At 38.8% G+C, this 18,393-nt stretch overlaps 1 protein-coding gene across 2 annotated transcripts in view; it reads right to left on the minus strand.

Moving 5' to 3' along the window:
- Positions 1-18,393, minus strand: part of LOC107654588 (caskin-2-like) — a 59,379-nt gene that overhangs the window by 23,114 nt on the left and 17,872 nt on the right. The window contains exon 3 of one of the 2 annotated variants that reach the window (XM_016441734.1): positions 6,266-6,317. In XM_016441734.1, the coding sequence (XP_016297220.1) occupies positions 6,266-6,317 (52 nt within the window). Of the gene's footprint in view, positions 1-6,265; positions 6,319-18,393 lie in introns of those variants that run through there. The other variant, XM_016441735.1, reaches the window with a different exon arrangement.

The raw sequence follows: 18,393 nt of genomic DNA on the forward strand, positions 1-18,393 counted from the left end.
TTACACACACACACACACACACACACACACACACACACACACACACACACACACACACACACGCAAAAGTCAAAATGCCTGTTCTGGCAAGTATTCACATAAGTACAATCGGTTATGTCTTAAGTGAACATAAACCATTTGAGCAAGAAATTGGATGTGTCAGAATATTAAATCTGTGCTTTAATGTGCCTAATAAACCTGCTGCTGTGTCCTTTATGTGAATCAAACAACAAAAGAATAAGAGAAAATCACTCTAATCACACAATCACTGAATAGCTTTAGTAGCTAATAAGAATCAATGTATGTTTAATTCTCACAGTGAAGACTATTGAGTGAACTTTTTTCCAGCAAAATATATTGCTTTCGTGAAGAAGAAAAAAAAATTACTCATTTAAGATTTTGGTCATATCTCCAATTTCTAATAGTGTTAAATAATTGTACTTACAACGTTGACCAAAATAATTGTGATTATGATTTTGATTTGATTATGAATAATCAAGCAGCATACACACAAGATGTCTTAAATCGCTGGGGTATATTTGTAGCAATAGCCAAAAATACATTGTATGGGTCAAAATTATAGATTTTTCTTTTATGCCAAAAACCATTAGGATATTAAGTAAAGATCATGTTCCATGAAGATATTTTGTAAATTTCCTACTGTAAATATATCAAAACTTAATTTTTGATTAGTAATATGCATTGCTAAGAACTTCATTTGGACAACTTTAAAGATGATTTTCTCAATATTTAGATTTTTTTGCACCCTCAGATTCCAGATTTTCAAATAGCTGTATCTCGGCCAAATATTGTCCAATCCTAACAAAACCATACATCAATGGAAATATTATTTATTCAGCTTTCAGATGATGTATAAATCTCAGTTTTTAAAAATGGACCCTTATGACTGGTTTTGTGCTCCAGGGTCACATATGGAGAATTTGATGAATGGGGACCAAAGGTTTCAAACGTTAAAAATAATGCAAAACCACCAAAAATGTGTATTGCTATACTTCTCTCTTGAATGTGCCATGGAGAGCTAGGTCAGATGCTAAGATTTTCAGCAAATAATGATTTATATTTACATGTTCAGCAACAATTAAATGTCATTAAGCCTTAACTACTTTACTTAATAATTACAAATGTTCACACATACAATGAAACTTCTTCAATTAATTGGAATATAATGTTCTTCATCTACATGAGTTGGCTGCATTTGGCCATCATACCAGACAAAAACACAGTTTTGCACCCCAGGAAATATCAAGAGCGGGTCAAACAGTCCGATGGCTGCCCACAGTGATATTGAGCAGTTGTTGATTTACCCACAAACACACAATTCGGGAAAAGTTCCCAGAACTCAGCGAGGGTCTTGTGTTATGAGCCCTGTCCACTTTCACCTTCATTTCTCGGGATGTCAGGACGGATTTGATGCGTCCTGGCAGCGCTGCCCTCGGTGGACAAAAGACAGGGCTCCAAAGAGTCCCTCTCACACCGGCCTTGCCATTCATTCACAAACATTCCAGGACGTTTGCCATGGAAACGCCCCCATACAAATCCCAACAGTTCCCCAGAAAGTCAAAGGCAGCTCAAATACTAATTTGTCTCACAGACAAGCAAAACCTTCAACGCTACACCACTATTATTTGCTGAACCCCCCCACCCCAAACCCCAAACCCCACATTTCATTTTTCTCCTTTACAAACAGACCTGAGCATGCAAATCTTTCACAATCAAAAGTACAAGCTTATGATGCATGCTGAGGTCATCATCAGGTGGCAATGCAGAAACAAGGCTTTCCTAACAGTGTTGCAACTCAAACGTCCTTTAGATGGGTGTATCTGACAAAAACATGTTCAAAAAATAATAAATAATCAATAAAAAAATATAATTTTAATAGCTTTTTTTTTATAATTGGATATATACACATACACACACACACACACACTGTAATCAGATCAGATTACTGAAAAAAGTAATCAGATTACTTTTTCAAGTAATTATTTAAGTAACGTAATTAGTAAAGTACTTTTTCAAATTTATTCACTGGCACCTCTTCTGTCCCATATTGAGAGAAAGAGGTGCAGAGGCACTTCCTTCAGACTGAGGCTTAATAATTTCACTTTAGTTGTAAAAGAGACTTTACAGTTGCCAAAAATATAACTTTTGGGTTTTTAAAAAATAAATAAGCAAGCCCAGCCCAGCCCAGGTGACAAAAAGTAACGAGAAAGTAATGTAATGCATTACTTTCCATAAAAAGTAACTAAGTAACAAAATTAGTTACTTTTTTATGCGTAGCACAACATTGTAATGCATTACTTTTAAAAGTAGCTTTCCATATTTATATAATAACATTTTCATAATAAGTACATTTTGACCAAAGGTTCTCATTGCCATAATGCCTCGATAGATGTTTTATCTTTTTTTTATTCTATTACTTTCAGTTGTTGTTCTCATTAGATTCTAATTAATGCAAATTCTGCAACATTATTAGAAAAATATTGCAATTCCAAAATGTTTTTAATCAGCATAAACAAAAATATTATTTAATACAATTCTTTCAAAATAAAAAAAAATATATATATTTTTTGCATTTAGTCTTGAAAATTGTTTGAGAAAGGTTCTTAATTGTAATGAGATGTCCTTGTATAAATAAATTTTTATGTATAACATATTTATATAATATTTTTTCATTTGATTTCAGAGAGTACTGTAATATGACCTTAATATGTTGCATATTTCGTAAGATTCAGATCCCAGACAGCCCGAAGCCTTTACCTACACACGGGTGAGTCTATGTACTTTATTCCCATTAATAAGTGATACAGGTCTCTGCATGACCGTGCTACATACACTCTGACTGAGCTGAGCTCAACTACATCCTTTCGCCCCTTTTCCTGTTTTCCTCTTCTGTCAGTAATTTTCCATTAAATAGAGATGTTATATAACAAAACCCGGGTCAGTAGATACCATGGCAACTTAGAAAAACAAAATAAAACTATGTGACTGATGCATCTTGTTCAAACTAAGAGTGGACCGCTTTAAAGACCTGAGACGTCAGCCAATCTAACCCGAGAGTTTATCTTGGATATTTTTAGTTATCTATTTAACGTGCTTTAATGCTATATAGTGGCAGATTTGTTCACACCAGCCATGAAAGCATGGATCAGCACTCAACAACTCTCATAAATCTCCATCCATCATTCCCTGTTTTCCTCTTGCCTTCCCCATCTGGCCTCAATAATGGCTGTCCGGTGCTTTGTAAACACTCCCATCTAATTCGTTACGGTCCTTATCTGCGAATGGCCATCTCTGACCCCTCGACTGGCCCACGCCCCTTTCTCTTCTTTACGACAGACAGGTGGGGGGCCACCCAAAAACAAGCACCTAAATGTCACTAGAGTCTCGACTTTAATATATGAGGTCAATGTGCTATTTTACAGCCCTGTGAAAGGCCCATCTTATCTCAAAAACACTGTTGACATAGCACGTTTTAATAGACTGTGAGAGCAATGATAGTGGTCAGTTTAAGATGAGACACAGGTGAAGTATCTGGCTGAAAGAATTCAGTCTTATATACATAGATTTTAAGGCTAAGAGCTCATAGCACACTTAGTGTGTATACGAAGTTGCCCAAACATTATGAAGACACAGCCAAGTTATTTCAGGGCATTGGGGGCACATTAACAATTTAAAACGCTTACATGAAAGTACACAAATTAACAGAGAGTTAAGAAAAATAATATTAGATATAGAATGGTCACAATTCAAAATAATAAAGCCAAGTGAAAAACTGATCATAGACTTAAATAAACCTTATTATGAGAAGTTTCCAGAGGGGTGTAATTCAGTCCGTCTGAAACAGCTGGTTTGACAACAATAGGTTAGAGGTGTGTGGAGAGGACATTTATAGCATATAAGACAGTGTGCTGACTCGGCTGTCTTGTGTGATTCAACAACTGTCAATTTCAAAACTAATCAAAGTGGGATGATCCATCACACAGGAAGTCAACATGCTTGCACACGATTATACTGATACTCTCAGGTGTCGGAATGAGGCTGTGATGCTGTCTGTGAAGAGACCATGGGCAGCTCATTTGTACCACCAAAAAATCAATATTTTTTTTTATTAATGCTTTTATTAAGCAAGGATGCATTAATTTGATCAAAAGTGAACACTTTAATTGACTGTAAATACATTATGTTATAATGTTACAAAATATTTTTCAAATAAATGCTGTTCTTTTGACTATATTCAAAGAATCCTGAAAAAACATATACTTGTGTCATGGTTTCCACAAAAAATAATAAGCCGCACAACTTTTTTTCAACAATGACAATATTAAGAAATGTGGAGTTATGGCTGCTGAACTTTGATATCAGGAATAAATTACGTTTGAAAATATATTCAAATAGAAATTTTTTTAATAATATTTCACAATATTACAGTTTTTACTGTACTGATCAAATAAATGCAGTGAATCTTACAGACCCCAAACTTTAAAAAATTATTAATGTATATATCAGAACATATTTCAGTTCAGTTCAGTTCAATTTTATTTATATAGCACATTTAAAAACAACCATGGTTGACCAAAGTGCTTAACAATGTCCGGAAAAACGCACATACAAACAAGACAAATACAGTAAAAAAAAAAAAAAAAACACAATGTCTCAGCTCAGCTCGAAATGAAAGCCAAGGAATACAGGTGTGTCTTAAGTAATGACTTAAAAATTCCAACAGTCTGAGCAGTTCTTATGTGCACAGGTAAACTATTCCACAAATTAGGTGCCACCACTGAAAAAGCTTGGTCACCTTTATTTTTTAACCTGGCTCTCAGAACATTGAGGAGCACCTGATTGGACGACCTCAGCGCTTTAACAGGAGTGTGGACATGTAAAAGCTCTGATAAATAGGCAGGCGCCAACATATTTAAAATCTTAAAAACAAACAATAAAATCTTGAAATCAATCCTGAAGCGGACAGCGGAAGCCAGTGTAGTGAAGCTAAGACAGGAGTAATGTGCTCATACTTTTTAGTCCCAGTTAGAAGCCGAGTTGCTGCATTTTGAACTAACTGTAAGCGTTGAAGAGATGGCTGATCCAAACCAACATATAAAGAGTTACAGTAGTCTAGTCTAGATGTTATAAAAGCATGAATTACACTTTCAAACTCCTTATGTGGCAGGTAGGGCTTGACTTTAGCCAACAGTCTCAGTTGAAAGAAACTGGCTTTTACAACAGAACTAATCTGTTTTTCAAATTTAAAAGCACTGTCAAAAATCACACCGAGATTCTTGGTAAATGGACGAACATACAAACCTAAATTACCAAGTGCATCTACACAAGCACTTAAATCCCCAGGACGACCAAACACAATAATCCCAGTCTTATTTTCATTAAGACAAAAAAAGTTCTGATCCAGCCATATTTTTAAATCTCTCAGGCAATTTAGTAATGACAGAAATTAAGTTTTGTCATTTGTTTTGACAGGCAAATAAATTTGTACATCATCCGCATAACAGTGGAAGGAGATATTGTGCTTTCTAAAAATATACCCCAAGGGCAGCAAATACAAAGAAAACAACATAGGGCCCAATACTGACCCTTGGGGGACGCCACAAAAAAGAGTGGCAGCAGATGAAGAAAATTACTTCTGTCTGTCAAATACGACTGAAACCAAGTAAGGGCTATGCCCTTAATGCCGACACACTGTTCAAGTCTAGATAAAATAATTGAGTGGTTGACCATATCAAAGGCAGCAGTCAAATCCAAAAGGCCTAAAACAGCAGAGTTACCAGAGTAACTTGGTTTCACACCAACATCAAGAGATAGATGTTAGAAATTATTTGGCTATTTTAGGACCATTAAGACTTTTTGAACTATGACATTACCTTTGCAACTTTCACATTATTTGATGGTTATTTGATGAGCCTCTCATCCTCTGGTGATCAGCCTTTCATCCTCTGGTCCTTAAACTATGATATACTAATAATACTGCCAATACAAAAAAAGAATTACCTATTTAATAATTACCTACCTAACTGTTATTAAACAATGAACCTAGTTGGTATCTATAGCACTTAAACTTAAAAAGAGTTGCATGCCTCACAAGTTCTCTGGCAGCTTTTCTAATCTGATCACTCCTCAGGCCTTATGGGAAAGTGCTGACTGGCTGCACAAATCAGAATGTCTGTGTTTTGACCTGATTATTATGTTATTGACTTGTTTCGTCATGAGATTCACCCACAGAACAATGACTCACCCGTCTGGATCCTGATAGTTGATGTTCAGCCTCTTGGTGGAGCCCAGTAACTCTACAACACAAGAGAAAGAACACAGAACACAAATGTCAGCTTCACATGAAGACAATCAAGAGACTATGGCTAATATATACAGTATATATATATATATATATATATATATATATAATCTCTCTGTTTTTCTCCTTTACTGAAAGCTCGTGGCTGATGTGTCACATGAAGCAATGAGAGGGCTGTTTGTTCATTCACTGGACAGTGTGGAATGTGTCTGTATAACCCTGTGAGGTTACAGTGCTCTCGAATAAACTCTCATCAACCTGTATGAACCACCAGATCCCACGTACAGAAACACTTGCATATTAGCTTGAATTGCACAACAAATTGTAACTAAAGAACTGGACAGTTCAGAAGAGAGGGAAGGTCTGAAGTGTATGTAGTCCTTGCTAGGTAGTTGCTAATGTGTTGGGTGGTTGCTATTGAAAATGCCACCAGCAGTGCAGAAATGACGAACTGCACACTTAAACTTTTAGGTAAGGAGTCGCTAGGCAGTTTACATTGGTCTTTCCCATGAGAGCCCCAGAGGGAGTCTGGGATCCAGACTGATGAGAAGGTCTGAGGACTTCTGGAGATTCCTGTTAGCTTACTAGGAGATACAGGACTAAGTAACACTGTCTCTTCCTGTAAACAACAAAGGGCACTTCACTAACCTCTGACCTCTGCCTGACCTCACTAGCCAGCTCAGGGGATGTTAAACTGGCAGGAAGATGGAAACTAATAGACCACTCAATAGTGATCTTAGAGTCTTTGGTCAGTCATCAATTGTGGCCCTTAAGGGAGACAGTTCTGTCACTGCAACACATGGACAGTGTCTCAAGACCATTAGCCAATATTTCAATAGTCTGATACAAAGAACTGTTTGCTTCATCCCTCAAAATGAAGACGTCTCAGTGTGGCATGTTTCTTATGCATGTAAATGCTTTCATAAAATTATGCAAGTCTGCAAATATTGGTATTTTTTACTATTTATCCCCAAAAAACATCTGAAAACATCTTGGGAAAGAGACAAAGTGATTAGCCTTTTTGGACCAAAAAATAAACTAGAACACAGCCTTAACACTTGGAAATGTGGCCTGAATTATTTTCCAAGCTAAATAATTATATCATGTTATTCAATCTAAATCCACTGTTTTAAAGCTTTCATTTTACATTTCCAGATCCTTCCCCAGTAATGACAGAACAATTTAACCAGACCACAGGAACGTCAAAGAAACCCACAGTGTCCGCCTAAAGGTGAATCAGTGTTTGTATTCCCAGTTCAGCAAGGTCAAAGTTCAAGACAGTGGGGGCATTGGGGTAGAATGGGACCTAGAATGCAGACACTGGATACACCCACGATGTGGAGTCACAGTGACGATCCATCGGCCGTTCTTATTATGAAGCTGTCACAGCCATGAGTGACCAAAACACACACAAAAAAACCTTTGAAGTGAAGCTCTATAACCTCAATGCACAGGAGAAGTTAATTGACATGGTCTCAATGGAACCTAGTTACCTTCCACACATAATGAGAAGCTTTGAAGTAAAGCAAGGGCTCTTCCTTATAGATGAAAAACCTAAGGAAATTAATGATTTTGGTTGAGATTGTGATTCCACTAAACAATCCATTAACGACTGTTTTAGTACTTTTGAGAGAGCTGATTTGTATCTGACTAATAACCTGCTAAAATGAGTCATTTGTTTATGAACCTGATTACACTGGTCATACTAAAAAAATATAAGCACCCTCTTTAACGTTAATTTGCAAAACATTTATTCAAGTTATTTTTAATGCAGTTTATGAGCAAGAAAAAGCACCTCCTCTTTGGTTACCATGCTGATAAGACTTAAAATAACTACTTATTTTTTTATGCTAAAACTGGCATGCATAAAGCAGAATGGGTTTTCCACCACAAGAATGCATTTGGCCATTTTGTTCAACTCTGCACAATCAAGGATTTAGTTGAACTGTAAAGCCGACTTTAGGTTTCTGCTTGTTTCTGTGGAATGAAGCTTGTAAACTTGAGAGTCTTTAAAAAGAAAAAAGAAAACACTAAATTTAGGCAACCACTGCTTATATCAAAAGTACACAATTATATGTTCAACTACAAAAGAGCAGCCAATGCCTTTCACTACTATAACTGACAATGCATTGGAGCCAAGCTGTAAACATACACACCCAAAGCAAAAGCAAGGCTCATGATTTTACTCTGGCTCTGGTGGTGGAGTCACACAGATAGATTGTGCTCCATCTGAAACGAGCCATGAGCACTGCCATTATAAAATATGACATTTCAAAAAATCTACCTTATCTGCACAGTTAGTCGAGCCAAAATTGCTATGGTCCCTACATATAGGACACTTAAGTTCTAGACTGAGCTTTGCTGTACACAATAAGAAACTTACAGACAGGATTATAAATGAGAACCTTGGGACTGATGAGTTGCGCTAATACCTTAGTGGTTAAAGTTGGTAACCCACAGGTCTGTTTGAGAACAGAACGTGTAAATTTGGTTCAATTAGTTAGTTTGAGTCCACTTTAAAAAGTGGTCTTGGTTTGGCTACATGTGTTCTCTTATTGGAACTCACTGAAATAAACCATTATTGATGATAAAATTGGCATCTATGCATGGCGGTATTGCTGCAAACTGAGGTATAGTTTGCTAGTTTTGCACATCCTACAAAACATAACAATCACTTTTTTGTCAAAGTTGTGCAACATGAAACAAACTTAACTTCTTGTAGTTGTTTTTTTATTATTATTATTATTTATTTTTGGCATTTTTGCCTGGGATTCGAACTCGGGACACACGTAGCACAACGGCACTATATGTCGATGCACTGCCCACAAGGCTATTGATGCCGACAGCTTTTTGTAATTTAAGGTATGGCCGAAATCTCAACAAAACATTATGGCAGCTGTAGGAAAGGCCATCCCACCTTTCAAGAGCCAATCTCAGAGGTGCCCAATCCTGCTCTTGGAGGGCCACTCTATCCCCAGTTAGACACACCTGAAGCACTAGGACCTTTGAGGCAGGCGTGTTTGGAAATGTTGGAAATTAACTCTGCAGGACGTTGGCCCTCCAGGAGCAGGACTGGAACCCCCTGTACTATTTGGTAATTTGGTAATGGTCCTGTTTTGGAGAATCCTATATTTCCCTATTCAAGAAGCTGTGCTTGCATTCACAGCAACTGTACCCTACAAACTGGCAACTAGTGCGGCTTTGATCCTTGAGCTGAATGTTTGATGTTTGATTTCTATACATCGGCTCCTTCCTGCACACCAAACTGCCCTGAGCAGTCATGACCACTGAAACAATGGCTCAGTGACTGACGACCTTCCTCTTCGGTAATGACTACTCAAGAAACTTTTTGATTAAACAGAAGGAAAGCAGGGGTGGACTGTTTAGCATCTGTGGCCGTCTCAAATGTTTGAGGCCTGAAGAATTTCAGCAGAAAGTCAGAGGTGGCAGATTCCAGGAAGTTCACAGCTTCATTCCAGTCCTCTTGACCTGACAATGGAACGCCTGCAGTGCAGGGAGATTACGTGTTTGGAGAAGGAGAAACACACTTCCGCTGGTCCTCTTATCGGCTGTGTAAATGAAGCTGGCGACAGCTACCACTTTGGATTTTTGTACCATATCAGAGCTGAGAAACTGACAGTCTCGCTCACAAAACTAGGCTGTTTCAGAACCCTGCTATGCTAATACAATGGTGCGAGGAGATATGCCAGATCAAGAAAACTAAATCGCAAAAAAACAAGTGAAAAAAATACTTGGGCAAAAGTATGTTGACTGTGCCATTGTAGCTACAGTAGGAAAATTATTGCAGCCATGTTCCAACATATATTAAATTAAATGCTCAACAAGAACATAAACGTGGTGTTTCGGTGCACATCTGTACACATTTTCGCTGTTTCCTCAGCACTTGCTGGATTATGTCATAGGAAGCATAAGATCATAGGAAGCAGGCTTTCTCTAAAGAGTCCTAGACTGTGCTTTAGGTAACATCCATATCCTGTCATCAAGACTTCCTCCGGCACTTAATTGAACATCTGGGCTCTTTTCCACATCTACAGACAGGAATCTTAGACTCCGATCAGGGCAAACGCACCATCCCTTTCAAACTCTTTCTCTTAACCAGTCTCAAGTTACATAATGACACCAAATTCCAACCCATCTTCTTCATTTTGCTCATCTCTCTGGCTCTTCACATGGATTTGTAATGCGCACATAGTGTCCACAGCGAGAGACAGGGTGGAACAGCACACTTCTGCTCCAGCAGGCAAAGACAAACCCATCTCAGTTCATGTCTTTGGTGGTCTTCTTTGTTTACACGTTGTTTTCTGCATGGAAGAATGTACTTCCCTTTGTGAGCCAATTTTCCGGTTTGTGCCATCCCAAACCAGAGGCGAAGGGGGTTGGGATTCCACACAGACGGAGGGATTGTTCGAGCGGGAACGGAGGGTGCAAAAGCAAGTGTGACCCTTGGCGAGATTAGGTGGGGGGTCTGTTGACACAGGCCCCATCGAAAGCAGCCAGGCTTTCAAGGACTTAGGATAGGCCCCTTATTGCACTTCCTTCCCTAGACCATTGTTCCAAAAAGTAAAATCACTCAGACAATTGTGTCCGTTCGGTCCTCCCCCGTAAAACACTTCCAGGTCTCCATGCAGAGGGTGATAAGATCTCCTAGTGAGGTCACTCAAAAAACGCGTTTGCTCCTAGTGGTTAGTACATGTGCTGTGGCACTTAACATCTAGGGCTTGGATTTTACGGATGTTCCCTATGTCATGACCAGAGCATGTGAGCGGAGCGGGTAGCGGAGTGGTAATATTTCCTTATTTCCTTTCTGAAGAATCTGCTCCGCTTGCTCAATACGCTCAGCGCCGCTCGCTCAACCCAGAATGCCCTTTGGTGATTTGCTTGTTTGAGATCGAGAATAGTAGAGCAGTTATGGAGTTCAGATATTGTTTCAACGAAGTTGCAAGCCTTTTACATAAATGTAAAGTAAAAATCAAAGTTAAGAATGAGCAGGGAGAAGAAACTGAGAGGGAGTGCGGGGAGACTTAAAGTTAGTAAAGATTCATATTGGAATCTGAAGCGGCACATTGCCAGAAAGCATGAGGATGTGCTACGCAAACATGCTGCAGCAAAATGTGAGCTAGTTACATACCATAATAAATGAATAAACAGGTAGGCTAAGGTTATATTCGGTTGTACAGAGCCCCGATAATGACATGCAGAAAATAACGGCCACGAATTTAGAATAGGCTAGTTCTCTTTTATGCTAGGGCTATATTATGGCCACGAATTAAGAATAAATTTTTTCATTTAGTCTAAATTATGGCCACGAATGAAATATTCGTTCTCTTGTTTAGGCTTAGCTGCCACGAATTCATTCGTTCGTTAATTCGTTCATTCCCTAGTTTTAGTAGGCCTAAATCGTGGAATGAATTATTATATTTCGTAATTACTTATTAAAATCATTATTGCTTAAAATTAATAAATAATAATAAATTAATAAAAAAAATAATAAAACCTGCTGACGTCGTAGAAACGAATTGTTAATTCGAATTATATTCGGAGCTCCGTAGTTATTAAATAATCTCAGTTAAACTGTAGACCTAAGCTAACACACAGCTGTATATAGGCCTAAATACAGAACTACAGAGTACAGAAGATATTAGCCTACACCACTTAGGCCTATTAAAATATTATAAAAAAAAAACTGACCCGAACCAATAGGTAGACCTACAGAATGTAGGCTAGATATAGGCAACAGTAATTTATAATCTAATATAACGCACGCAAATTTGTTCTTTACAGAACGGAGCGGGATCTGAGCGGGAATTGGTTTACGGCGAGCGTGAGCGGAATATTAACGGAGCGCTTGCTTGGGCGGTTAGAGCGACTGAGTGGAGCGCACGTCCCTAGAGTGGAAAACGCTTCGCTCACATGCTCTGGTCATGACACAAAATTGCCACTGTGACATTTCTGGTTTAAAACTCAACAGCAAAAATACAGTCTCGGGAAGTTTGATCCGATTCTGTAAAACAGCTCCATTTTAATGTCCATCACCATCCATCTCAATGAATTGGTTCAATGTCCTTTTCATTTGCATTATCCTTTTCCTTTCCAATGTTTTGTTCGTCTCATCACTTACAGTGCTCATGGATGTCTCTACACTCCATTTTATATGCTTTAAAATGTTTTTTAACCTAGCATATATTAGCATATATTATAACCTTATTTTTACTGTATTGAACTTTTTAACATTTATCCTACGTAGCAACAATGGTTTTTATTTCGAAATGAAGATTCCTCTCATATGCACCCAGGAAAGAAAGGGAAAAATATGAAAGTTTGAAAACATACAAATATGTTAAATAGAACCCTGTAATTTGTTACACACTAACCCCAGCAGTTCCCATGAGATGATAACTGAAGCAAAACAGGCAAAATGATGCCTGTGAACAGAGATAAAGGTGAACAACTGGCCCAGCTCACAGTGATTGTTGTTTAGGAGGGATGGCAGACCTTTCACACGCTTAAACCTCTCCACACTGGAATGCAGAGACTCACGTCAGCCTGTTCTCAAGACCCCTGATGAAGCCCTGATAACAGGGACGTCAGGTTCTCCATGAGAGAAAAAGCCAGTCTTTATCTGTGTAATATCTGTCTTTCCAGTATCGTAGGTCTTGAACATTGCATGTTATAATCAAACCTCCAGACTGCAACTAAAATGGCTACTTATGCGACAAAAAACAAATATATGTGACCATAATTTAAAACCCAGTCGCCAATGGTGACACTTTATTTTGTCAGATCTGAAAAGGAACTGTTTGTTAGTTAGTTCCAGTGTTTCCTAAAGCACTAACAAAACCCTAAGCCTAGTGTTTTGGGCACCCCTAGATGACTCTACTTCTAAACCACCATCTATTTAGCACTATTCTGTAATTTGCCAACTAAAATGTTTGATTTTACGAGGCAAATGCTAATTTTTCTTGAATCTGGAACCTTGGGAATGTCAGCAGTGACGTCTGGGAAGAGTCAAGAGTGCTCAACGTATGAATGAGGGAGCTACGGAAGATAGATTAGCATTGAGTTTGAAGAGAGAGGGGCAGGATATGTACGGAGTTCCTCCTGCCCTGCTGCTGAGGTTTGGGATGCCCTTGCCTGCTCGAGGTTAAGCATCACAGCGTGTAAATAAATAATCGTTGCAGATGGGCCCAGAGGAGCATGTGGTCACACGTGCAGCCTACTCAAACACACCACAGAGCACACGCATCAGAGTCCTCTGAAAAAAGGTTAAAGTTCTTACTTAAACAGGGACAGAAAGTTCACGCTAGGGGCTACTACTTACCATTGGTTAGTTTAAGGGGCGTTTCCTCTAAGGAGGCAAGGGAGGCAGTGACTTCCCAAAAAGATGGATGAGAAAATAATCCACAATACAAAAATAACACAAATATTACAAAATACAACATTAAAAATCGCTTGCATTTTCTAAAGTGACACTGTCGAACAGTGACACCAATGGCTGAAGTTACAGTGGGAGGCCGCATTTCTCTTGCCTCCCCTGATGTGCAGCTCTCCGTAATGTATAGTAACATATGATATTTACCTTTGATACAGAAGTTGATAAAAGCCATAATTGCTATGGTGAACAAAATCACCTGGAAATAAAATAACTAGTGTATTTAAACATGTAAATAATATTCAAGAACTGAATCTGAAATGAATAAGGAGCAATAAATATTGATATATGAAGCTATGAGAAATTTTATTTAATTTGTAGAATTTTTGTGTCTATTCCCTCCATTGCTAGGCTAAATAGTACCTTATGCACAACTGGTTTAAAAAGAGTCTCAAAAGGTTTAAACATCAAGAAATAAAAACAAGGCTCTGAATGTGGAAAGTTAATCCATTCACTAGATTATTGAGGACAAGAGAAAACGTTCATCTTGGCTTTCATTTTGTATGTCACAAGTCTTGAAGGATTAGGGTAATTTCATCCACTGCAGAAGGGGAGATCAGTACAGGGCTGTGACGTCCCTAAAAGGGCCAGTAAATTTAAGTTAGAGATGATCTCAGTGGTCAGAGGGCAAAGGTTGAGCAGCACAAGATTAGATTTAACACCAAAGCCCCAAGCTTAGGAAACAACAACTTCCAATGGCTTTTGTGGGAGTAAGTGTTTAAACTCATTCCATGCTGGCAAGCCAATGCTAAAACAAACAAATCAAATGACTGTTGGCCTTTTTCAACACAATGTAAAAGTTCAACGTCTGATCATTCTCTGAACTGAAAAAGTGAAAAGTCTGGCACAATCATTGACCGCTCTCACGTTATTACAAACCCCTTTATTGCAAATGCCAAAGTAATTTACAATGACTCCATTAGCTCAGACCATTCTGTTTTACATAAAATGCACAGCTGCAGAATCCAATTTCACCAAAAGCCATCCGTGAGATCTAGTCCTGAATGCAGAGAGGAAAGTAACAGAATTCACATTCGGCCACGCCTTCAACTTTAAACACAAGGCTGCATTTTTTAAATGGCAGCAAGTCGTTTCAAAGAGCACTGCCATTCTATAGAGAGATTGTGGCCGCCTGCCGCTGCCAAGGCCTGGATCTGAGGCCTCTGGAAGGCTATGCATATCCAAACCAAACACATTCCATGTTTTTATGTCCTGGAGAAACCAATCCTGGTTTCCCTTTAAAGTCGGATAAAAAATTATCTCTGGAGACGGAGGAAGCCAATCCTGTGCTAATAAATCAGTAATGGAAGTCTGCTGGTGTGCGAACTGTGCGCATGACAGATTTCCCACCTACGAGTCTCAGGGTGTCTGTTGTGTCAGTGAAGTCGTGCCGTCACAGGGCAAGCTGTGCAGTTAATGGACGAGTCTGTGACTGTGCTGCGGTCAGGCTTTGTCACAGAGGACAGAGCGGAGCACGAGACACACTTTCATCTCCGTGCCAAATGACGGGGTCTGGCAGCTGCGGGGCCGGCCGCTGGGAGAGCAGAGATGAGGCCCCGAGACTCACAAGAGAGCAAAACCCTTTTTTTTCCTGGTTAAACAACCATAAATTCACCGATGGGTAGGTCGTCTGAGAACATGTACATGCTGAAAGCAGATTTTCAAAGAACTAGAATGCCGGTCATTCATAAAGTTCTACACATTTAATTCAAACGCAAGGGGCGGGGAATATGTTCTCTAATTTGACTGTGCTCCTACCAGTAAAGCCTGTTCAGACTCAGAGCACATGCATTTGTATTGAGTGTTCACATACTGCTTTCTTGAGTATGTGTAGTCAAGGACAGAACAGCATGGAACACATGCAGACTACAGTATATATTTATTCAATTAAAGGGATAGTTCACCCATAATTGAAAATTCTGTCATCAATTACTCACCCTCATTTTTATTCCAAACCCAACCGTATTGAACATGGTCAACAGCAGCGCAACTGTACTTACTTGACGTGCGGGAAAAAAACTCACTGGTTCTTGTGGAAACTCAAACATACGCACATAGCATGCAAGAACAAACCATATTGGTCACGTCAAACAAGTGTGTTGGAGCTTCCGTTTACCATGTTTGTATGTGTATGTGAATATAAGACTTAATTAAATCTGCCTAGCACATAAAGCGATCGTGTTTCTTCAGAAGCCTTGGATTAAATTGCTTGATTCATATGGATTACTTTTACTGTCTTAATGAACGTTTTGAAGAATAATGATATAAGACTGCTGAACTGGATTCAAACTTAATTTCAATCTTTTCCTCAAACAAAACTTGTATGAACTACTTTTATGGTGCTTTCCTGTCATTTTTAGAGCTTCATAGTATCGACTAACACAGTATCAAATCAGTATCACCTGTGACAATACCTGATCCAGGTATTGGATCGGTGCGTCAGTTCCAAAAATAGCCAATTCTCATTTAGAATAAAATGAATGATTTAAACCGCTGTCAGTTCATTTAACACAATGTACCACAGTTAAATCCATTAGGCAGATTCTCCCTAAAAATCAGCATGGAAAATGTGGGAAAAAGTCCACAGATGTTGTCTGGGGCTGCTGATGAGGTGTTTCTGCATGTTTCGGAAGAGTAGACCCATTACATTTGATGACAAAATAGCACTGAGTAAAGGAAATTTTCTTGCCGTTCCAAATGAGAAAAAAACTGCTTCATGACAAAAGATCGCTTTAATTATATGTGTGCAAGAGCTCAAAAACTACAATTTGATGCATAAAGTGCAAACAGGTTATGAAGCTAGTAATAAAACAAATCATAGCTGTGAAGTGCAGCCTGTCAAGACAGAGAAAAATAAGAGGCTGTCATTCTAAATTATGTGAAAGTGCTACAGTTGCTTTTCCAAACCAACACTTTGGATAAGAATGTTGAATACATTTTTTTAGAAGGGCTGAACTTTGCTTTCATTAATATTTGTAATGGCACAAACCACCATCCAGATCACTGGTGCAAGGTTGTGCCAGTGCCCACAAGGGGAATGCATTTCAGCTAGGATTAAAACAAGCGGTAATTTCCTCCTGCGGCTTCCGATTATGTCTCAAGAACGACAACAGGAGAAGGGGAGATTATTCAACAAGAGGGAAACATCTGTTTCAGCCATGGGTTTTCCCGCTACAGCCAGCACATCAGGACAACTGCATTGGTGGCATGTGAGAATAACCTGAAAACAGCACTCCCAAGTTAAGTAATTGATCTCGAATTTGCAACATTTAGGCCTATTGCATTTGTGTACAAATGACAACTGATCTAGGACCAGTTTCTGACTATAAAGCATTGATGTGAAATAATGTATCTTCAATTAGCTGGAGCTTCACAGAGCATGTTGTCAAGAATTGTGGTATTTCAGAAGGAGACATACGATGCAATCCCTCAAATTATTGCCAAAATAAAGTAGTTAATAACGCAGTTACCGTTTTGAGGCAGTCTTTACTTATAGCCACTGCTGTAGGTTTTGAAACCATGTAGTTTTTGTGCTTTTTTTTGTATTGTGACATTTTCATGGCAAATAAGCACATTTTCAGCGAAGCTTAAATGCAAAGCAAGATGATAGCAGAGGCTGTGTAACATGCAAATGCTCTGAATGTGGGTGTGTATGATACACAAGGCAATAGTCAAAGCTTCAGTGCTGAGCAGCAGTAAAACCACGGCAGGCCTGTTTTTGGTGTGACTTCTCTCAATCCAGCATTAACGCTTTGTTGATTCAGCAGAACATTCAATGTGTCATTTCAGCACAGGTGGCCACACTGATGATGATTATGACGTAGGAAGAGACAAAGAACTGCTGACAATGTGGTGCATGATGATGTGGAGGTGGTTTACTAAGCATGCTTTGCCAGTAGTCTTTAAGCTTACACGTTTATCCAACTTGACTAACAGTTTACTTATTACTGGTTTAGTCCTCCAGGAGTAACCTGAGGTTAAGTGTCTTCAACAAGGGTGTAATGATGATAGCTCATCATGATTTCAAATCAGCAAACTTAAAGGAGTCATATGATGTTGCTAAAAAGAACATTATTTTGTGTATTTGGTGTAATGAAATGTGTTTATGCGGTTTAAGGTTCAAAAAACACATTCTTTTCCACATACTGTACATTATTGTTTCTCCTCTATGCCCCGCCTTTCTGAAACGCGTCAATTTTTACAAAGCTCATCGGTCTGAAAAGCGAGGTGTGCTCTGATTGGCCAGCTATCCAGTGCGTTGTGATTGGCCGAATACCTCAAGCGTGTGACGGAAATGTTACACCCCTCACCATATTGTGATGCCCTGTCCGGCCGGAGCGACGAGACAAAAGCATTAAAACCCATTATAAACAAGGCATCCAGTGGGGACATAATTAGGCATTATAATGATTTATACTGTCTTTTTACGCGTTGCATCGCGCCGCGTAAACATAAAACCACGTCTGCATTTGTGATCGGAGAAATTACAAACAAACGCTACTCTACACTGCTCAAAACTCACGTTGGAATCATCAGTGGCAAATTATTTAAATATGAAAAACTTACTTACAGTCTTTGAGTCAGAACAGCCGGCATTGTAGTCTACTCTACCAGGATCAGG

Source organism: Sinocyclocheilus anshuiensis, unplaced genomic scaffold (genome assembly GCF_001515605.1).
Source record: "Sinocyclocheilus anshuiensis isolate Anshui unplaced genomic scaffold, SAMN03320099.WGS_v1.1 scaffold787, whole genome shotgun sequence".
Taxonomy (NCBI): Eukaryota; Metazoa; Chordata; class Actinopteri; order Cypriniformes; family Cyprinidae; genus Sinocyclocheilus; species Sinocyclocheilus anshuiensis.